The sequence below is a fragment of the Xenopus tropicalis genome, chromosome 10 (genome assembly GCF_000004195.4).
Source record: "Xenopus tropicalis strain Nigerian chromosome 10, UCB_Xtro_10.0, whole genome shotgun sequence".
Classification (NCBI taxonomy): Eukaryota; Metazoa; Chordata; class Amphibia; order Anura; family Pipidae; genus Xenopus; species Xenopus tropicalis.
Window position 1 is genome coordinate 26,727,459 of NC_030686.2, and position 24,135 is coordinate 26,751,593.

Consider the following 24,135-nt stretch of genomic DNA (forward strand, 5'->3'; position numbering starts at 1 on the left):
AATATTAAAAGTGGCCATAAATCAGGTCTGGCCTATGTTAGTTGGAGATTCTGGACAGTGTCCAAAAAATGATTGCCATATCTAGGTTTGTCTACAGCCAGTTGTGGGTCCACAACTCATCTCTCCATTTTGGCCACATAGTTTAACTTTTTCCCACCAAAGCAACTTCTAGCCGGCTACGTAACTAAGCCCCCGGCACCTGATGTGCACTGCCAGTCCTTTTTGTACTACTCCCAAGAGTGGGGTTAAATATGTAAATGTTGTCTTACAAAGCCCTGATTTTGGCAGGGCACAGCGGGCGCAGTGGGTATTAGCAGTGAAGGCCACAGGCTGCCAATCCCAGCATGCAGTCTAATAAAAACAAGGCAAAGTAAAACAAACAAGAATGTGAATATGAAAAAATGTCTGCAATGTTTTTATTACCTGATCGATGTTGCTATTTACAGTTCAAGCATCTTTTTATGTATGCACGATATTTATATAAAGTATCTTGTAATTTGCACTATACAGTATGTACAAAACAAACAATATGTGATTTACTTTATGCTGCCTCTCCAAAAATAGCTACTTAATGAGCGGTTACTTAGCAGGATCCCTAGCAAGTCTAAATTATGTGGCTACAAAAGATCACTGATTAATAGCCAGCTTGAAAGGATCTTGCAAGGCCACGTGTCTGTACAGCCTGGGATTCCTCAGGTATGAGTAACAATGTTATTACGTAGGTGCTGGGTGTCAGAGCCTGAAAATCCTGATTCAGACATAGGGTGCCTGTGCAACCTATATCAGAATTATACAATTATAACAAGACAGGATTATAATTACATTAAGCAGAGGAATTTCTATTGTATTTTTCTAACTAGAAGCACTTGCACATTTTCTGTATTAAATTATTTAGCTCTAGAGGGGCAAATGGAAATAACAAGTTTAACATAAGGAGGTGTATCCATACAGTCCAACTAGACAATATCGGCCTCATTGGTTGAACTAGTGATGCACCAAATCCATCATTTTTGGATTTGCCCAACCGTTCATATTCCAAACCAAATCAAGGATTTGGTGCATGCCTAGGCTGAACACAAGAAGGGCTGTAACTCAGGGCAGGCAGGAGAGGTATGTGTCAAGGGCAAAATTCCAACTGCCTGGCACAGCCGAGGTACAGTGAGGTAGCAGAACAGGGGTGGTAGCTGAAATCCTTGCTTTAGGCACCAATATTACTTGGCTCAGTTGTGAACACAAGCATTGCTTGCCATTATCCTACAAACAGCAATTATCCACATCCCAGAATGACAGATTTAATCACTCAACAATCATTTATCTAAATGACAGGGCACCAACATGCAAAACACTGTACTACACAAGCATAAGGAAGAGCGTGGTCTTTACATAAACACTGACACCGCTCATCAGCCAATGGTATATTTTATTCTGAGGTATTGATCAGACTGACTATGGACCTTACAGAGTGATGGAGTTTGGGTCTGCCAGACAGACTGATGTACAGGTAATTAGCTCAAAAACAATGTAATTATTAACAGATCGTTTGCCAATTGGATTTTTTATTCTGAGTAATCAACTCTGACCAAATCTGTCACCCAATGGGGGAGATTAAGTAATCTCGTTTAGTTTCCTGTCTAGGCAGATAAAACTAGATTAAAGGCTTTATGGGGATTTAAAAAAAATCTGTGCAAACTGGGAGCTTAGATGTATGGATAAAGATAAGTACAAATATATTTTTAATAACAGCTTATAGACAGCTCTGTGCTATACAACTACAAATCAAATTAAATGGGAACTAAACACTGGAATAACAGTGGATATGCAAAAAGTGTTTCCCAAGGAGTTTTGTATTTTCATTTTATTATTTAATTAACTGTTTTTAGCTTTTTTTTTTCCTCAGAGGCTTTATGTGGCATCTTTCTGCTGGGCTTCGGTTAGAAGCCTTCCCCCTAAGTGCTGTTAAGTTACAGCATTGGGCTTTGAAGGGTCTGAACAGTGTCTGCAACCCAAGCACTGTGTTTTGATAGTTGCTGCAGACTCGGAGATCTGCCGCTATTCCCCACCAATTAAACAGATATTGAAACTGTACTTGCAACAAGGTACAGCATCAATTATTTATAGAGAAAAGGGAATAATCCATAGAACCACTGAAATGGTTGAAATAACATCCTAGTAACTGTTCTTATACTCTGAATTATATGCAGAGCACCCCAAAAACCAATGTGCTGTCCATAACGGAGTAAATACTACTTTGGTGGTACAAGATAAAAAAATACCAGGTCATCAGGGAGTGACTTTGTCAGAAATTGCTTTCTGTATCATTAAGTAAGTCCATTTAGATTTTGTAGATACTTTCTACCATATACAGGTATAGGACCCGTTATCCAGAATGCTCGGGACCAAGGGTATTCCGGATAAGGGGTCTTTCCGTAATTTGGATCTTCATACCTTAAGTCTACTAAAAAATCAATAAAACATTAATTAAATCCAATAGGATTGTTTTGCATTCAACAAGGATTAATTATATCTTAGTTGGGATCAAATACAAGGTACTGTTTTATTAATACAGAGAAAAAGGAAATCAATTTTAAAAATCCTAATTATTTGATTATAATGGAGTCTATGGGAGACAGGCTTTCCGTAATTCGGAGCTTTCTGGATAATGGGTTTCCGGATAAGGGGTCCGATACCTGTATAGTAAAAGGCACAAAGTTTGCCCAGGTGGAGTAGCCACTAAGGGGTCCAGTAAATGCTACCTGCTGAAGGCTACAGATGACTAACTTGGCAGCTTTTATTACACAACCCCACTAGCTAAGTCTCTGCATTGGCTAAGTATGTTACATTTGTTAATAACTCATAACAAAAAAAAGTTCTTGTATAAAGTTGAATCTTCGGCTCAAAGTGAAAAGGAAAGAGTGAGTTAGGACTTCAGTCAGAAATAAACACTGGCAGCAAGGCTAAAGAACCGCGTGTTTAGCAGAGTTGTTAGAAGCCCCGTTGTCAGTAACTGAGCGTACTTGGCATTACGCCTATGTTTACATCTTGACCCAGTTATACATCCTGCCTGTTTAAACATAAGTGCCTGCTAACCTTGGGCTAGAACAATACTTCCCCTGCAGGGAAACAGAAATATAGGGCATTAATTAGGAGGCCTTCCATAAAATATTAACATGGTGCCTTGTTGGCCTAATAAAGGTGTATGGAACTCAACTGCATTTCAGGGAGAGCACTGCTCTGCAGCTACAGCCATGGGCTACCCATATAGCATTGTGGCTTAGCAATACAAAGCAGTAGCTCCACATTACACTCACCCTCCTGACTAAAGGTCCCCATACACGGGCCGATTCTAGCTGCCTATATCGGTCCCTTAGACTGATTCGGCAGCTAATCGGCCCATGTAGGGGCACTACCGACGGGACTGGCTTAAAAATCTAGTCAGATTGGGGGCCGCATCGGCTCGTTGATGCGGTCCCCAGACCGACTTTGCCTATGCCCGTCAATATAATTCAGGGCCAGGGCCAAACGATCTAATTAGCCAGGATTCTCTCGATATCCCCCACCTGTACCTATATATTTGCCCTTTTCAGATGTTCTTGAAAGTACGACTGAAAAAAAAAACCACAGCAAGTCCAGTTGATTTGACTTATTAATACAGATGTAATTTCTTACTTTGAGGTTTACCTTTTAAACTCAGACGATTAAAGGATAAGTAAACCTTAAAACTAAATGTAACATTGCTTAGGGTGCTTTTCAAAGCACTTTTGCAATTAATTATTTTTTTTCAGTTTCAGAATAATTTAAGTTTTTATTAACTGCAAATATAATGAAATTTGTAACAACATCTACTGCTTGTCAGAGAGATTTACCTTCAAAAGGAAAACAGAGAAGTGTTATAATGTTGCTCTGCTCAGGAAGGAGAAGGGAAGGGCACCTCAGGATTAAAGTACAGTAGCCCCAAGTTATTAGAATTATTTAGCAATACAAAATAAATAAATGAATATATATCCCTACATACCCCTGGGGCCAAAGAGGTGTGTCAGATGAAATCAAAGCTAAGTTAAATAGTTGGGGACTTGGGGGTCCGCATCAGAAAATATGAATCAGAAACCAGCAATAAAAGAGGCAACACTGCAAGATGTTAACGCAAACAAGGTTGGAATCATATTCCAGATATAAGCCAGTAATGGCAGATGCCCTGGTTCAGCCAAAATCAGCTGGTGAAAAAAAATATAAAGATAACTCTTTACTCTTACCAGCAGACTGGAAGCCAGAGTTATTCCCACCCTGTGCCTGTCTGTTCAAATATTGCTGTAACACATTAGTAAGAACAAGCAACAGGCTCAATACCCCCACCCACCCATGTCACCTTCCCACTGGGAGTTAACAGGCACAGGCAATTAAACAAAAAAACTCAGCATCAGACAGCAAACATTTAATATCACATGTTGGCAGAAACTGGGCAATATAGAGAAAACATGAACAAAGCTTCCAGACAGAACTAATTGTACCGTATTTCTCTAGTTTTCCAAAGAAAAATGTATCTAAAAAAGTGCAGTATGCCAGGTGTTTGTATAAACATTTATAGTTTAGGAGAATCTAGCATTTGCCACAGTCTGGCTACAGCAGTCATTCTTATTTCAAAATGTTGTCCTTTTTCTGGTGGGTCTCCATGAGCCTCTTTAAGAAGTGAAAATGTACAGAAGTGAATAAAAATGTAAGTGCATAAAACCAATTCTCTTGGGTCATAAAGCGGAGTCCCACACTTAACCTTTTGCTATGGGGATCCAGATTACAACATTAAACAAATCTGAATTCTGATTCGGAGCCAAATTGTAATTTAGTTCATACCCTCCCAAATGTGTATTGGACATTAGCCAACATCATATCCATACTTACAATGACAGTGAATACAGTGCAGGGAATATACACTCACCTAAAGGATTTTTAGGAACACCTGTTCAATTTCTCATTAATGCAATTATCTAATCAACCAATCACATGGCAGTTGCTTCAATGCATTTAGGGGGTCCTGGTCAAAACAATCTCCTGAACTCCAAACTGAATGTCAGAATGGGAAAGAAAGGTGATTTAAGCAATTTTGAGCGTGCCATGGTTGTTGGTGCCAGACGGGCCGCTCTGAGTATTTCACAATCTGCTCAGTTACTGGGATTTTCACGCACAACCATTTCTAGGGTTTACAAAGAATGGTGTGAAAAGGGAAAAACATCAAGTATGCAGCAGTCCTGTGGGCGAAAATGCCTTGTTGATGCTAGAGGTCAGAGAAGGGTATTAGTATGGTGTTCCTAATAATCCTTTAGGTGAGTGTATGTCTTTTGGATATTTCCCCTAGTTACTGGCTGCAGCACATGGGCCACAGAGAGTGTCCAGAGTTGGAGCTTAATATTAATGGGTTGTTTCTAAAGGAGTTTAAAACTCATTTTACTGTTGGCAGCTTGGCTATTGGTTTCAGGCAGTTGAAATTTAAAACAAATTTAATTTTAGTATCCACTACATCATTGGATAAGCAGTCCACATAGCTGAGGTTTAAAAGGTAAGACCCTGTTTTATACAAGTCACAAAAATAAAATACCGAGACAACCTCTATAGGATAGTGGTAATGTTTGCAGGTATCAGGATCCCTTTAATTCTATAAGAAGTGCTAGTTCAAGGAGCATTGTGTTTATTTATTCTTGCGGTCTAGCACAGTGTCCTTCCAGCCATATTGCTACCCATAATTCCTACCATAAGTTCATTTATACATTTATATTTTAATGAAAAATATTATAATGAGTGAAAATATTTCTATAAATAATGGCCTCCCTGGTGCCAGATGCTACTCACTAATTCATTTTTATTCCAATACTTCAAGTAGGGCACCAAATATTTATGCGCTGTACTCTATAAATAGTACGTTGCCCTTGAACACATGTATGGAACTTTGTAAATGGATTGTCCTGCTTTAAATGACAAATTGCTACGGTATATAAAGGCATAACATCTACAGAGATGTCCCACCCGGGGCAAATGGGGCAAAGTTACATAGTTACATAGGGTTGAAAAAAGACCATTGTCCATCAAGTTCAACCCATCCGAGTAAACCCAGCCCACACAACCCACACCTACCAATCTATACACTCACATACATAAACTATATATACAACCACTAGTACTAACTGTAGAAAAGTGACGACATGCACGCTTCCGAAGTCACACCCATGTGCAAAATCACCGTTGTGCGTTTGTATTTGGCATCAAATGGCGCCACTGAATGCTTACTGCGCAAATTCACCACTGGTCTTCGTGAGAATTTTGGAAAAGGGAACTTATTGGGCGATATGGTTTTATTTTTAGTATTCTAAAATCACCCAAAATCTGCCTGCAAAGCCTGATGGTTAGAAAACCTATACAATACTCTTTAACTCGCCCAGAATCCAGGACATTGAAGAAACCAGTTCTAGACTTCACACCTGTAATAGGACACAGCAACAAATAATTCCTTTGGGGAAGCTTTACTTTATGTTTTGGATTCTGCATCAGGTACAAACAATCCGGAACACCACCTCTTGTATTTTTAATTAAAATGCCTTTATTGTAAATATTTTTAGGGGCATACATGCTGTATGGAGAGTGGCCATTGGGGAACCTGCACTACTACAGACTAGAAACAAGGTGTTGTGCTGACTACTGTCTCCAAAGTTGGATTCTGCACCAGCACATGACCACTCACAGATACAATTCTTAAACAGAATGTACTTAACCCCCTACCACTTGGCCAAAATCTATGAAAATGTGTCTGATCAATGTCCCAAGTGCAGAAGTGATGTAGGCACTCATGTTTTCTGGTCCTGCCCGGTGATACAGAGATTCTGGGGCGAAGTGTTACCGTTTCTTAATGAGAAGCTTGCCTTCCCAAATATTTGCTCTCCAGAACTTTGTCGGCTAGGACTGACCAGAGACCTGCAACTCCGCTCCAACTCTAGACTGTGCTATCTGCAGTTGCTTTACTACACTAAGAAATCCATTCTAATGCATTGGAAATTCCTAGATCCTCCTCTTCAATTTTGGCAAAAATTGGTGGATGATTGCCTTCCCAGCCAGAAACTGACTTATCTAGCAAGGGGGTACCCGGAGAAATTTAATGCCATATGGGGCACATGGCTGGACCTATAAAGTTGGTGAATATGGATAACTATTAATAGTGTATAACCAAAACTGATACCTTAGCCTACCCCCCTTCTTTCTTCCTTTCTTCTCCTGCTTGTTTTTCTGTTGTTTAATCTGTGCCTCAGGAAATGCCCAAAATGATCCCCATTTTCTTTTTCTGGGGCAAGTGATAATAATGGGGGATTTTAATTACCCTGATATTGACTGGGGCAATAGTACTGCCAGGACAGTAAATGGGAACAAGTTTATAAACTTGCTGCATGACAACTTTATGTCACAAGTTGTTGAGGAGCCAACCAGGAACCATGCTATACTAGATCTAGTGATCTCTAATGACCCAGAACGTATAGCAAATGTGCAAGTGGTTGAACCCCTGGGTAATAGTGACCATAATGTTATTTCATTTGATGTTTGGTGCAGGAAACAAATTTACACGGGGGCAACAAAGACACTGAATTTTAGGAAGGCAAATTTTAGCTCCTTAAGGGCAGCGCTTCAGGGCATAGATTGGGGCATTATGTTTTCTGATAAAAACACAGAGCAGAAATGGTTGTCATTTAAAATGATATTAAATCATTACTGTTCTCAATTCATTCCATTAATAAGAAAAAGTAGAAGTGTTAAGAATCACCCTATGTGGCTTAACTCTGAGGTAAAGAAGTTAATAGGGAAAAAAAGGAAAGCTTTTAAGAAATATAAGTCAGAGGGGACAGTAGATGCGTTTAATGATTATAAACACTATAACAAGTGTTGTAAAACAGCAATCCGGAAGGCAAAGATAGAAAATGAGGAGCGCATCGCGGCCGAGGCCAAGACTAACCCCAAAAAGCTCCAACTACACAGTGGTTGGCACAGGATATGGTGCTTAAAGGGTTACACACGATAAATGTAAACAAGGCACCTGGGCCAGATGGAATACACCCTCGGGTACTGAGAGAGCTAGGGGCAGAATTGCAGTGGCCCTTGTTTCTGATATTCTCAGACTCTCTTTCATCAGGTATGGTACCTAGGGATTGGAAGAAGGCGAATGTCATTCCCATATTTAAAAAGGGAGTAAGATCTCAGCCTGGCAATTATAGGCCTGTAAGTTTGACATCCGTGGTGGGCAAGTTATTTGAAGGCTTGTTAAGGGATCACATTCAAAATTATGTAGTGGAGAATGCCATTATGAGCAGTAATCAGCATGGCTTTATGAAGGACAGGTCATGTCAGACCAATTTAATTGCTTTTTATGATGAGGTAAGTAAGAAGCTGGACAGGGGATGCAGTAGATATAATCTATTTGTATTTTGCCAAAGCATTTGATACCGTTCCCCACAAACGACTGCTTTCTAAGCTAAGGTCTGTTGGTCTTAGTGAAGTTGTTTGCACATGGATAGAAAACTGGCTACAGGATCGGGTACAGAGGGTGGTTGTTAATGGTACATTCTCTACTTGGAGTAAGGTTCTCAGTGGGGTCCCTCAGGGTTCTGTACTGGGTCCACTTTTGTTTAATTTGTTCATAAATGACTTAGGGGGGGGGGGTATTATGAGTAGTGTATCAGTGTTTGCAGATGACACAAAACTCTGCAGACCAGTCAATTCTATCCAGGATGTGACATCCCTGCAGCAGGATCTTGACCAACTGGCAATCTGGGCAGCTAAGTGGCAGATGAGATTTAATGTGGATAAATGTAAGGTCATGCACCTGGGATGTAAAAAATATGCAAGCCCCGTATACCCTTAATGGGCACCCACTTCGTTTAGAAGAAGGGAGGTTCCATTTAAACATTCGGAAAGGATTTTTTACAGTGAGAGCTGTGAAGTTCTGGAATTCCCTCCCCTAATCAGTCGTGCTGGCTGATACATTATATAACTTTAAGAAGGGGCTGGATGGATTCTTAGCAAGTGAGGGAATACAGGGTTATGGGAGATAGCTCTCAGTACAAGTGAGGGAATACAGGGTTATGGGAGATAGCTCTTAGTACAAGTTGATCCAGGGGGTGGTCCGATTGCCATCTTGGAGTCAGGAAGGAATTTTTTCCCCTCTGCGGCAAATTAGAGAGGCTTCAGATGTTTTTTTTTGCCTTCCTCTGGATCAACTAGTAGTTAGGCAGGTTATATATAGGCATTATGGTTGAACTTGATGGACGTATGTCTTTTTTCAACCCAACTTACTATGTTACTATGTTACACATGCTCTGGCCTGCTGTCTGTTACCTGAGCTATGGAACCAATACAATAGAAAATTTACAATACAAGGCTTATAATTCAAAGATGCCACAGAAACGAGTGCTTTCTGCATTATTAATTAGCCCTTTTTACAGATGTAAGCTCACTTTCTGCTAAGGTGTTCATTTTTGACGACCCAGAATCTTATAGAATTCTATAGCATCCTAGAACACACCAACCATGCGCAGTGGTATGAGAAAGAGAAGACGGAGAACTGTTTTGGACAATTTTAATGGCATGGATCATTACTGTTATATGGTGGCTTAACCTCTGGGTGGGTTACAGAAAGTTCAGTGTATTGCAATAGCCAGACAAACGCAAAAGGTCCCTACAGCCTGCAGATGTCAGCCTCTGGGATGCAAGGTTGGTACAGTGCAAAAAAGGCTGCACCAACTGCAGGTGTGCCAGTGAGTGTTTGTCAGGGAAGGACTTCATCTTGCTTGCAATTTAGGTCCTGTTCCAATAAATCTTCACTGTAGCTATTGCTAGTCTGGGGCCCAGCTAGGGACTTAGGGAATTGCTTCATAAGAACAAAAAGGTTTGTTAGTCATGTCCCTTCACTGATCAGAGTAGGTTAGAGCTCCAGGTTCCAGCTCCCGTTAGAGTCAGTCACACCTGCTTAACTAGTGGCCCAGTTCTATCCAAGAGAAGAACCAGTACTAAAACTGTACACTGCAACCCCTGGGAATACCAGACTGATACCCATTATCAGATTATAAAACTAAAGGTGGCCACACCATCGGTCGCACGAAACATCGTCAGATCCGCCACACACCGTCAGGGCTGAAACAGGCAGATAAGGAGGTAGAAACAATAGGATTTCTACCTCCTTCTGCCGATTCAGCCCTGACGGCAGATTTTGGTCAGGCCCCTTCTATGGCGCCCGATCAAAATCTTTTAAACGGTCCGATCGGCGAGTCGACCGATATCAGCAGCTTCCTGCGATATCGGTCGACTCGCCGACATGCCATACGCGCACCGAATATCATACGAAACGAGGTTTCGTACGATAGTATCGGTGCGTGTATGGCCAGCTTTATGTACTGGATCTCATGAATGTAACTCCTCGGATTACAGATAATTGCACCAACATAAAGTGTATGAACTCTCAGTATGCCGTACACCATAGGGGTAAATACATTGTGTTACTGTATTGCTCTGCTCTTTACTAAACTTCTTTTATGTTTCTGATTTACCTGTTCGCGTAAATACAGAAAGTGTGGCATCTTAATTTTGTACCAGACTGTTACAGGAACCCATACCGTCCCAGGCTACCCAAAAGCTAACAGATATTTGGTACAATATACTGTAACCTTTTTTAAGGCTTTAGTTCTCCAAAATCTTGGCAACATATTAAAGAAAACTATAATAGTAAATCTGGTATTGAAATGTTTTTATGAAAATCCTCTGAAAACTGAGCTTTTTAGCCTTATAAGCATTTTCAATGTAATCCTTTATATTAAAGCTGCAGAGATAAATATTACAGAGATAAAACTCTGCACTATCCTTTACATTTTAAATTAGGATACAGTATAGTGAAATAAATTTTAACAGAATGGCACAAATTTCAGTGTACAGTATCTGCAGAAACATAAAGCGCACAATTTATTTCATGTAGCTTGCTCCCCTGGAATGGGCTATGCTGCTGCAGCTTTAGATGGCCTGGGGGTACAGCACAAGTAGGCCATAGGGTCTGGAGGTGAGGTCTACTGTCCCAGATATTCTCGTTGCATAGCTGTGCCGAAATGCTTTGGAAGTGCATATCAGCAATGCAACCTATGTCTGGCTCTGGCCTACGGCTAATAACTGGCTTTTCCGCATTTCATATGGCCAGTGAAAGGCTACATGAGTGTCTCTGCTCTTATTTGCTGAAGTGGCTGCAGCTGTAGGGGGTCCCCCTCAGTATGATGTTAACTGTGACACTGAAAGCCCAATAGGAAACTGATGTAGTCATTGCTTGAGCTTTTATGCAGCACCCTTGTGTTTAAACTGCTTCCTGGTTTCTATTAACTGGTTAGTAGTGTGAAGCAATTAACTAAGGCTAATGCCAGACGAGGCGTAGGGCGGATATTTTCGGCAAGCGGAAAAGCGCTTGCCGAAAATACCGCCCTACGCCTCTTACATGTACCTGCACCCGAATGAATCGAATATGCTTGGGTGCAGGAACATGTAGCAGATATACGCATAAAAACGCGAGACTTTGCATTCTCTGGTGTTTTGATAAATATATCGGCTACACGTGCCCGCACCTGAGCGTATCTCATTCATTCGGGTGCAGGCACATGTAGGAGGCGTAGGGCAGAATTTTCAGCAAGCGATTTTCCACTTGCCGAAAATATCCCCCCTGCGCCTCGTCTGGCATTAGCCTAACAATTGTCTGGAAATCTGCCCTTGCAGAGTGACTGACCGTAGCAACCAGTTAGCAGTATAAAACCAGAGAGGCAAAACAGGACGGAAAATAATTACAAATTGAGTAAAAGTCTTTGCTTACTTCTATCTACACCAGTGTTTCTCAGTGTGTGAGGTTTGCTTGCATAAGGTTACTGCTTACCTCCATACCTATCAGTAGCTGCATTTTCTTTATGATCTTAACTTCAAAAATGCTAACATTTTTCTTTGTGTTTCCAAGATAAAATCCAAGACTCATTTTCTAGTTGCAGGTTTTTATGGAAAGCAATATAAAAACAACAGGGTCATAATGATGATGATGATGATGATGTCTCAAATGAGGCCTTGGTGTTACCTAGAAAAATGGAAGGGTTTGTGGGAATTTCCCCTTCAATGTACAGTAAGTTCTGTCATGTTACATTACGTTAATATCATAGCCGTGACAGTTACATGCATCAGGTAATTTAGGAATTATTTTGATCACTGTCTCTCCTGCATATTATGATTTTTTTAATTTTTTTTTTTTTTTTTTTTTTTTTAAATGCTGTGTTTTTAAGAAAACCACATTAACAATATCTGCGTTACAGGAGGCCTGACTAAATATAACAAGTCTTACAATTGTAAAGGAATCATTGCGTCAGTCATTTGAATGAAGGGCAATTTATGTAAGTTATTATACATTTTAATTGTCAAATAAATATATTCAATAGCTTTTGAGGCTACATAGGGTTCCATGGATGAGCTTACATTCTTCAGTTTCTCTGATTTATTGCAGCTGCAAAAGGCATTTACAATAACACTGCCACTTTTAGGCAGAGGTAATGTATCTACATAAAATTAATACTAATGACTGGTCTACTCTAGTTGAGAAAGTTCTTTTCAGCAGCTTGATAATATGTTAAGTTTTATTAAACAGGCAATGATTTTGACTCCGCAAACATCCAGCGCGTCTCCCTTTGTATATGTTGGGGTATCTTCAAACAGCATCTTCCCACAAGAAAACCTTATTTATTATAAGAGACAAAGACCTGGAGTCTTTATGTGCCTCTATATGGTCACTGAACTCTTTGGTGACACCTAATATTGTTATATTTAACTGCCCCTCTGTTAAATGATCTTCTACGAGATAAATGTGCATGGTTAATGGAGGAGGAGGGGTTCTATTGCATTTCGTCTCACAAACTTATGGCAGACGTGTCTGTGTAACTGCAGTTGAGTAATAAAAGAAAATTGTTTACGGACTGTTATGGGTTAACAGACCTTGTCAAAACCTTAACTGTTATTTAATGATGCCCTAAGGTTAGTACAGGTTTGCTATCGGAAGCTTATAATATAGATGCATTGGCTTTCTTTTGCCATTTTATCTTGTTTACTAGAGATATGTGGAACAACATGGTGAATGTTTCCCTTAAGACTTATTTTTCCTTGAACCCACAGTCAAACTTCATTACTTTTAGCTGCAAAAGGATTAAGCGATCTGTCTAAAAGAATCTATGTCTGACTGGTGGTCGGTGAGAAGAAACACTTTGACACCTGCCATCTATTTTCAGAAGACACCAGTGAAATCCTAGACCAACATTATAATACTAGATGAAGCCAGAAGAAATCATCATGATTAGACATTTCCAGCAAATCATTTATAAGTTACAACAGTACAGGCCTTTAACCCCGTAATGTAACCTAGCATTAAACTTGGTTAAGAATGGCAGTAAGAGGACATAGACAGGTCTGGAAAAGAATTAATGTTAATTTTTAAACCCCGTACCGTTGACTTCTCTCGAGATTTAAATTGCTCAGTCTAGCCATTTTCTGTAAATGTACATTTATGCTTATTTAAAAAAATGAATTAGAAAGTGAACTTCACATAAGGTGTGCAGGTCATTTGAAAGAAGCTATAGCAATTACTCCTACAATGTGGCTGAGACATTGCACTACTCGCCCTTCTTCTCTACAGATTCACTCCCAGGCAATGAACCGAGGCTGACCTTTAATGTCTTCCAAGCTAATTGGAAGGAAAAGAAACTGGAAGTGGAATATATCCCGCTATTTAAATGGACCTGAATGCTATTATGTTGGCATTAATGACTTTACATTTGTACAGCACAGTGCATGAGGATAATCATATAAAAAGGTTTATCATCAATGAAACCTCTAAAATACAGCACTGAAAAGAGGCAACTAGCAGAAAATCTAGGATCTGCATGTTTTCAAAGAATCCCAGTATTTCTCTAGAAAAGCCCAGAAGACTTCATTAATTGAGCAAGAGGGCTATACTCCAGAGGAATTATACTTTACAGCTGGCTTAACCAACTTACAACAGGGCCTGAGATATGGATTGGCCTCTTTTATCTACAAGCTGTCAGGCAGATCAATCTTTCTAGGAATAAAGATTATAACAGAGGTAATAATGAGGCAGGGAAAACTGGGCTACGTCAGTCTGGCAGAGACAAGTGGGGGTGCACCAGCTTTATGCCTCAAAGGAATATCAAGACCTATGATCATGCAGAAACTGAAGGCGAGCAGTTTGGCTATTATATAATATGTTTTTAAAATTCTAACTCATTCTGGCATTACAGATACACAAATAGACTGGATGCTTCTTTATAGTGACTTAACCTTCATTCTTTAAATGTGTTTATTATCTATACCAGGACCAGCAAGCAAGAACTGCTCTTTGCACAGACTTAAAAAATATGGGAACTAAACCAACCTTGTTGACAGTTGTGAGTTGGCAATAGATACCAGTATTTAATAATTTCCAGGGACACTACGCTACAAGTCAGAAAATCATATACAACTTATTCTAAAACAGGGACATGCACATTGACATACAGGTATGGGATCCATTATCTGGAAACCCATTATCCAGAAAGCTCCGAATTACGGAAACCCTGTCTTCCCATGGACTCCATTTTAATCAAATAATTCAGATTTTTAAAATTGATTTCCTTTTTCTCTGCAATAAAAAAAACTGTACCTTGTATTTGATCCCAAGTAAGATATAATTAATCCTTATTGGGTGCAAAACAATCCTATTGGTTTTAATTAATTTTTTAGACTTATGGTATAGAGATCCAAATTACGGAAAGACCCCTTATCTGGAATACCCTTGGTCCAGAGCATTCTGGATAATGGGTCCTATACCTGTTCTAAGATACACAGGGATAGACAGACAGACAGACACTATCATCTAACGGTGCTTGGGAAGCAATCCAGTGCAGGTAGTGTAGTTTTATTGCCACCATGTAGTAGTAAACAAACAAATATTTCTAAGTATTGTTTAGAATCCATTCACATTTTCATTGGACATAGGATATGACTATGCACAGCATACATTTTTTTTTTTGTAAATCCACATTTATTGATATAATTGCCATATTACTTACCATGGCTGAAACAACCTGCACAGCTTTGAAATTCATGGCACCAACTATTTTTGATCACAAGATATGCTGTCTATTGTTGCCTACATTGCAGCCAAAGTAACTAATGTGTATATGTGATATGCACACCATGAAATAGTGCCAGTAATGATAAAATAATGAAAAACAACATAAGAAGGGTTACACTACTGCAGCTGCCCAGAAAACCCCGTTTCATGGTACCCATGATAATTACATAAAATACACCCTTGCTTTGAACACCTTGTGATTATCCCTTAAGAAGCAACTTATCAGCAATGTGAGGACACAACATCACCTTTCCTTTGCTTTACTTACAAAGCAAAAATAAAGCACTTGGGAATGTGAGAGTTAATAAAATATGTATGTTATACCTAACATAACCCTGGTAACCCATGTTTAATTAGCATGCACCTTCCCTAACAGTATATACATATATATATATATAAGATTAATCCTAAAACAGAAGCCCATGACTTTGAGATTATAGGCTCTTGAATTTGTTCGTTACAGTGTACTTCAGGCTAAGCTACTATTAGCAGTCTCACTGAGCGCATAGATAAGGAGATTTAAAAAGAGAATATGGAGCTCCTGGAACAGCCTTAAACTGGTAAGAAAAAAATCCAAATGAAGTGTTCCATGTTATATGCAATATTCACATAACCAGTGGAGGCTGCTGCCTAATGACCAATATATTCCCTGTGCAAGAGACAATTACACCCCCTGCTTGCTTAACATTCACTAATGAAACTATCACGTGTGAATCTCTATATATGGAGTTAACAGAATATAGGCAAAATCCACTATTTTGGGTGAAAGATTCAACCAAGTCATGATCCGAATATGGACAATAGGCAGTTACAATTAAGCAACAATTACTAAAGCTTTTTAATCTGGGTGTCCCAAAATCTTGTTTTTGCACAGTTCATCACTGCAGTTTCACAACTGCAAACAATGCCCACGAGGAGGCATACAAAAGTACAATGCTATGGGCATAACTATCCACACGACTGCTTCATCCAATGCAGAAAAATACTGTACAGTACAGTTATCTACACTGAGAGATCAGGCATAATTAGCTTCTCTGCTGTCAGATTATCTACTAGTCAGAGAAAGGGTTTTAGATCTTTAAAGCCTGACACAGCAACCAATCTGTCCACAGAAACATTTGACAATGCCCCCTCCACGGGGTAAAACTCAAAGGAAAACAATGTGACCTGTGGCAAGTAATTCAAGTCAGATAAGACTCTCGCCTAATGTCTGGTCAAGATATGTGCTAGGTATCCATCTTACCTGTCCTCCACTAGTTTTACCCAGTATAAATCCTATCCTACAGGCAAAAATCCTTATGCTCACCCCAAATATAGCTCTTCTTGTTTCGTTTTTATCCACTGTTAGCAATGTATATGTTGCTGCATCTTGTCTGCAGTGTACTAGAATTAACATTATATTTGTAAGGGCTCTTTAAGCGTGACTCTCACCTGCATTTCTTTGTCTGAATACTTCTGGGGGTTCTTGCTTCCCTGGCTCTTTTTTCTCAGTTTCTTTAGCTCTACCTGACATTTCTCCAGGGCTTCACCTTTGTTTTTATGTTCAACCTGGTATTTTTTCAGTGCAGCCTGGATTTGATAAAGAAAAATACACAGAGGCTAAGGCTGGTATAAAAACAGTAAATTCAGTATTACACAGTACTATAGCAAGAAATATGGGGCCATTACTACAAAATAAATGGAAGCAATAGTATTCTGATGTCCCTCTTTCTTAACAACTGTAAATATTGTTTAAGGGACCCTGAAATGAAAAGCCTAGGACTTCTACTGACTGGGACTAATGCAAGTATGGTGTATACAGTGTGAATAAAATAGCATAGCCATAAAAAAAAGAAAGGAATATTCTGGAATGCTTACATTTAGATACCTGGAATCCAGCTCCACCTTCTGTTCAAGTTGTGTGAGAAGCTCATTGTGCAAAGATTTCAGCTGCAAATAAAGGGCATCGCTTTAGTTACATAGTCATTTCTGGATTTTAGAGGTATATACACAATGGAACAAAAAAGAAAACCTCTTTACTAACACCAACTGATCTCTTTTTAGAGACGTGATCCCATATAGTATGATACCAGGACGATTTGTTGTACAGCTTGCAGGCAACACAGCCAGAGGAAGCACGATGGCCACAGAAAGAGATGGGCAAACGATAGTTCTGTTTGTTGGTCTGCAATTGTATTGCCCTGGAACTAAATGCAGCCCAGGCTCTTCCTTGTGATCCACAATCTTCTGCATCAATGTAGTCGAACAGCGTTACTTTTAGCTAATCCAACTGGATAATGGGTTCCACTCATGACCACAAAGATGGTAAGTCAAAAGCATATTTACTCAGTAATGAATGTAATAAACTCAAAGAATGAATTTCTGTATCAACTCAGAGGTTTTGCAGCCCTAGAATGGTAATGACCTTGCCTTCACATTTATATACAAGAGCTTCAGATTCTTCTGATTCTGATATCATCTTTTAAGTGCCAGTGACACTGCCCATGCTCAGTGTGCTCTGGGCTGTTGTTGAAAATCACCAACACATGCAGAAATAGTTATAGGATAGGGACCTTAGAACGTACCACTGGGGGCAGGGACTGATGTGAATGCTGTAAAATCTTCATAAAACACTGCAGAAAATGTTGGCCCTTAATTAATTCTTGGAATATCATAGAAGCTACAGGACTATCAATTCTATTGCACAATGCAATGGTTATTGTGCTGCCAGATAGTGTGACACAGAATTATTTACTGAACAACCTTGTATTGTAAAGTTTATATTATGTATCTATACTGTTCATTGTAAGTCTGTCCCTAAACTCAGGTATCTGACAGCAACTCACAGCATGTGTCGTGACCTAACAGAACATATAATAGGGCACAGATGCCTACTGGAGGCATCAACAAAGACATAGATCTTTATTTATAGGCCATGGTGGCCTAGGGCTAGTACATAACCTTATACAAACTCATAATGAAGCACTTCCATTATAATTACTGTATATCTTCATTTTCAGGCTCTAGTTATACTTTAAAGAAAGATAATGGAAGACATATCTAGTATAGATAAATCTAAAGCAACTGGACTTGTTAGCTAATCATTAAAGACGTTTCAGTACTCATCCGAGCAGCTTCTTCAGTTCAACTGAAGCTGCACGGATGAGTAGTGAAACGTCTTCAATGATTACCTAACAAGTCCAGTTGCTTTAGAATTATCTATACTAGATATGCCATGACCTGGATGAATGAAATCTTCATAGACTTAATGGAAGGCATTTTGGACATTTGATACATAGGGAGATTTAAGGTAAAAAGTTGAATAATTTCATGGAGAATTTACAAGGAATGGCACAATGTTGGAAGAACATGTGATCACTACCTGCAGTGGCTGTAGTAACTAAAAGTAGGGGTTAAACTATTTACCCCATAGGTACACACAAGTGCTATTTAATCTTAACTGCCAAAATAGGTAATCTAGGTCAGTGGTTAAAGTGAATTTCTATTTCCCTGTTTAATAAACATATTAAAGGGGATATTACCCCCCAAATGTTGGCCTGTTGGACAGGAATAACTATATGATAACAGGAAAGTGCAAATTATTTTATCCTGATATATTTAATGCCCACATCTCCATCAACTAGTATATTAAAAGCTCATACTAGTATTTAGTATGCTATCTAGAACCGGAATGCACAAGGCATGCATGGAGGAATTAGTTTGCTGCCCCAGATACCTCCTATTTGCTTCTCTCTCCACTGCAGGAGTTCCTGGCAGCAGAGGGGAGAACAGGAGTAGGATTCAATGACAGGTCTGCCCGGAAGGATAAAGCAAGAGCCTGACTGATATATGTGGAGAACAGATGGATGCACATAAGGATGGGAGCAGATAGTGAGATAGGCAGGTGGAAAATAAGGGAGGGCAAAAAAAGGAGGGATGTGTACATAAATGACAAGACTAATTGGAGATGCCTGAATTCAGTTTTAACACAGCAGCAGTCTCTTAACTAGTAGCTCTGGGCAATTCATTCCTTTCCATAGAGAGCACTGCTGTGTCAGTTTATAAAATGTATCAATTGTTCAGACACAACAGCATTATGAACATACAGGGTTTTCTTATTTTTTAAAGTACATTCTGCATAAGGTTTTTCTTATTTTTTAATGTACATACTACATACCTTAGTATTTTATATATGTGCACACTACAGCTTATGTGCTTTACAAAGCTACCCAAACATGCACAACTAAAAAAGCCACTCATCAAATCAAATACAATAAAAGCAGACTAACTACACCAGGCCTGCAGTAAGCAGCCTCTGGGCACCCCAACGTATCACTGCTGGTGTCACAAATTGGACATCTTGAGGGAGAAAAGCCGTTTAATATAACTTTGAAAGGTTCAGTTACACATTTATGATCACACCAATGACTTCTATTGGGTCAGGTACCCAGAGAAAATAATGCTTTGATGGTAGAGAGCCAATTGGTCACAAACTAAGCTGTATTTGTACAGACAGTAACATATAAATATAGCTAAACTGTCTTATTTGTTCTTTTACCTCATGTTATAGGGGGTTGCATAAAGGCAGAGTAAATTAAAAGCTACAGAATATTCAATCTCAGTTGAAAGTGTAGTAACTTCCGATATCCACATTAATTTATTGTGAGCCCAGATGCTGCACAGACCATGACAACCAACCTGTTAAAAGCTTTTACCTACAGGCTCTGATTTATATATTTAATACTTGTAATATCTGTTAAAGCTTTAGAGATTTTGGGGGTGTGTTATAAATTCATTATGTGTAATAAACACATTCCTATTGGACCTGCAGGCGAGTCCCATTCCCCAGCTCTGCATTATCGGACCTACCTTATAGAAAACAACATTACTGATAATAAAAACACTCAAATTAAATTAATATGAAGGAAATAGCAATATTTATGTTATGGAAATATATGTGCTACTTACCATCTCTTCTAACTGATTCTGGATCTGTCTATGAACTTCTGCCATCTGAAATAGAACATCCCCTGAATGGTCCAAGGTTGATATTGATGGGCAAGAAAGACAAAACAAAAAAAGAATAGAAAATTAGTGCATGGTCCCCGTCAGTCTTAAGTTTCCATGCATAAGAAAAGGAATGAAGAGCCTAGTATATTAAAACAAAGAAAAGGAATGAAGAGCCTAGTATATTAAAACAAAGAAAAAAAATGCATGATGATAGGTAGGGCCTTAAAATCTGTGTTTTTCTAATGTAATATTTAGGTAGCATGGAAAGGGTACTGAAATATTTCTAAGCAAGGTGCTACGTTTAAAGCATGCAGATGAGGAGCAGGAAGCTTCAAATACCTACATGCTGCCTCTTCTGAACAGGTAATGCGATAAGAAGGGAACAAGAGAGCCAGGTGAGCTTGAGAGACTAAAATCCACTGCTACTCCTCAGCTGGAACTAGCCTTGGGAAACATGTCTAACTCTTATACTGCAATGTCACTGCAATACTGATGCTCATTCCATTGCCTCCAACAAGTGAGTGTGAGGGTTCCATTTATAAACTATGAAATATGAATAACACACCTATCCAGTAGTAGAGGAACTTCTGGGAACCGAAGGGCACATCCACAGGACAAGCTTAGTAAACAGCCCATGTAATGACTACCAAACAAAAATTCCCCTATATTAACAAGAACTAAACCTATGCTGAACAACTATATAGCCACTTAATAACATTTTATTCTTTCCATGGGAAGGGTAAAATGGTAGATTATATCTTCCTCTATATTAGGTTCTGCGATGCAAGGGAAAAAATGCTGATTGCCTAAAGGCATAGAGCAACCTCAATGTCAAAAGACTCAAAATTACTTAAGAAACATAGAAGGCAAATGGCTCTCGAGCAAATCTCCGCTGTGGGAAAGAGATACCTGCAGCATGACATGCTACCAATTTGAGCAATACATTGTTGTGGCTCTTCGGGGAGTAGTTACTACTTGTGTGTGTAGCAGAGTGATACTTTTTAATGCAAAGAATTCTGCAGGGAATGGCAATAAGTAGGGCTTTGATTAGAGGCAAGCCTTTGTAAGGGGCAATGTCATTCATTAAATATGCAAAGGATTGTGTTTCAATCCTCATCCAACAAACATGTTTAATCTCTTGTACTTCACATCTACTTGACGCAGAACATATAAAAAAAAAAAAAACTAGTAGCAGCTGTGTTGTGTTGCAGTTCTCCAGTTTGGCTTTGCATGAGCTTTATAATTTGTGTAAATACTGACTGATGCATTTACATTACCGATATGGTCCCCAATGTTTCTCTATGAGTTGGCTGCAATATTTGTGCTGCAGGTTGAAAAGTATTGGCAAAACAGTCAGGTTTAGGAACAATTACTTCCAAAAGCAGATATATAGGTACAAAATAATCAACATGACCTATAAGGAACACTGAAAAACTAGACTTCAAAATATTAATGCACATTAAAGTGCACAAAGTGCAAGTTTAGAGCTTAATACATAAACTCCGCTAAGTTCTATTTACTCCTATGGGATTTTTAGAAGCGTATTTATCAAATGGCAAGTTCTAACTTTCACCCATTGATAAATATGTTCTAAAAATCCCATAGGAATTAATAGAACATGGGTAAATTTTTATGTATTGAGCGCTAAACTCACATTTTGATAAATCTGCCCCTAAAGGGCACATTTACTAATCCACGAACGTCCGGAAAACGTCCGAATGCGTTTTTTCGTAATGATCGGTATTTTGCGACTTTTTCGCGAATTGTAGCGAATTTTTCGAGCTCAATACGAAAAAGTCGCAACAATTCGTGAAAGTCGTAATGGCTATGAAAAAGTCGCGACAATTCGTGAAAGTCATAATGGCTATGAAAAAGTCGCGACAATTCACGAAAGTCATAATGGCTATGAAAAAGTCGCGACAATTCACGAAAGTCATAATGGCTATGAAAAAGTCACGACAATTCACGAAATTTGTAATGGCTATGAAAAAGTCGCGACAATTCACGAAAGTCATAATGGCTATGAAAAAGTCGCGACAATTCACAAAATTTGTAATGGCTATGAAAAAGTCGCGACAATTCGCGCAAGTCGTAGCGGCTATGAAAAAGTCATCCAATTTTTTCCCATTCGGGATTCAGATTCGTGGATTAGTAAATCAGCCCCTAAGTGTCAGTATCACTTTAAGAAAAATGACTAATGAAAAAAGATCAAGTGTACAATTACTGTACATTAAAGAAGTAGGTTAGAATTGAAGTACATTATGTTTTAAAATTCTGTACCAGCCCAAGATGACCCTTTAGCAGTGATGATCTACAAAAGATGCCCCAGTAGCCCCCCATTCTCTTTTCTTCTTATTCCCATGCTCTGTGCTGCTGTCAGTTTCCTGTGCTTAGGGACCAACTTAGCATATAATGAATATATAGAATTCACTATAAAGTCACTATAAAAGGCTCATCAGTAATTAGATTCCCTCTACACTGCCGCTTGAAACCAGTGCAATTAGCATCCGAGTTTAATAATCGGCCCTCGTTTTCTTCTTGATAACTTGTGACAACCCCTAAGCTTAGCTTCTTAACAACAGTCCAGAGCCCACAGAGCATATACGTGTCACTGACACTTCTTACAAAATCCAAGATGGTGACCTCCCAGTGCACAGTTTTGAAGGCCTGGATCATTACTGTTATAGAGATTCTGGCATTTCCATCCATTTGTTTTTAGGGTAAAGTTTCCCTTTAATCTTAAAAGGCCTTTTTAAAAATGCCAGAGGATCCACAAAAACAGTAGCCAGAATGTAAGTGCTAGAGAATTTAGTATCAGGAAATCAAATTTCTTTATTTAATACACTCTTGATCTGCAGTACAAAAGAATCTATTATGTATACAGCACACACTGGAAACCCAATAAACAGCCCAAACTGCATCTGGTTAACAAAAGAATAACTGTATCCATATTTGACAAGCTTGCCAAGTCTAGCCAGCCAATTTCAGTTAGCATTCCAAAACGTTAATGTTTAAAGGGGAACTAAAGGGCCACTTATTATTGTAAAACGATGTACAAGAAGGGAGAGGTGAGGGGGGGGATCAATGGAGGGCAGTTAAGGGGGTTTAGTTCTCCTTTAAAGGGGATCGCTAAACTTTTCTATGAAAGAATTCTTTGCAACTTTCCAATATGCATTAAACAAACTCCTCAATGAATTGCAAAATAAAATACATTGGTTTATCCATTTCTGTTCTCAGGTTCTGACTTTCGAAATAATGTAGCAGATGTCAGTTCCCCTCCAGGTCTGTTAGTCAGCTGGCTTTTGGTAGAACCCCAGTAATAATAAAGGCGGTGGATAGCTTCAGCATGCCCATTGCAATTAGAAGTAAGTTTAAAGCCACTAACTTAGAATAACATTATTGTTTGTTACGTAAAAAAAAAAAGTTTTTAGGCGGAGGTCACTTTAAAGAAAAGAATATCCTGCTTCTGCATTAAATATCATAGACTCCTACTGTCCTCTGCAATACATACCATGGATGAGGCTAAAGGATCTTAATCACCTTCTTATAAAATTATTATATTTATTATACAAGAGTTTTGGCAACTATATACCGTAAACAAATTGCATTGCATAGCAGCTCTGCATTTGCTTCATGTCTAGTAAAGCATTTGACAATAGCCCCTCATTAGCCCATCCATACGGAATAACAAGCAATGCTATGAATCCATATCCCCAAATACTACAGTATAAGAGCAGAGCAATAAGCAGCCCAGGCCGCTGATGGTACAAGTGGTAGTACAGGGGAGTAGTAAGTGCTTCCTTTGATACAGAAACGTTTTGGTTTCTAACCACAATGTTTCCTTCATATCAATACAATAGATCTTATTACAATTAATATATTGGGCAAGGGGTACATGTGTCTAATAAGTGTTAGACATTCTCTACCCTTTTTAA

At 38.9% G+C, this 24,135-nt stretch overlaps 1 protein-coding gene across 13 annotated transcripts in view; it reads right to left on the bottom strand.

Moving 5' to 3' along the window:
- The window catches only part of baiap2 (BAI1-associated protein 2), a 116,094-nt gene that overhangs the window by 29,022 nt on the left and 62,937 nt on the right, over nt 1-24,135 (bottom strand). For all 13 annotated transcript variants that reach the window (XM_012971539.3, XM_018097671.2, XM_012971538.3 and 10 more), the window contains 3 exon segments: nt 20,159-20,220; nt 17,069-17,140; nt 16,643-16,780 (listed from right to left, as the gene is read on the bottom strand). In XM_012971539.3, coding sequence (XP_012826993.1) covers nt 16,643-16,780; nt 17,069-17,140; nt 20,159-20,220 — 272 coding nt within the window.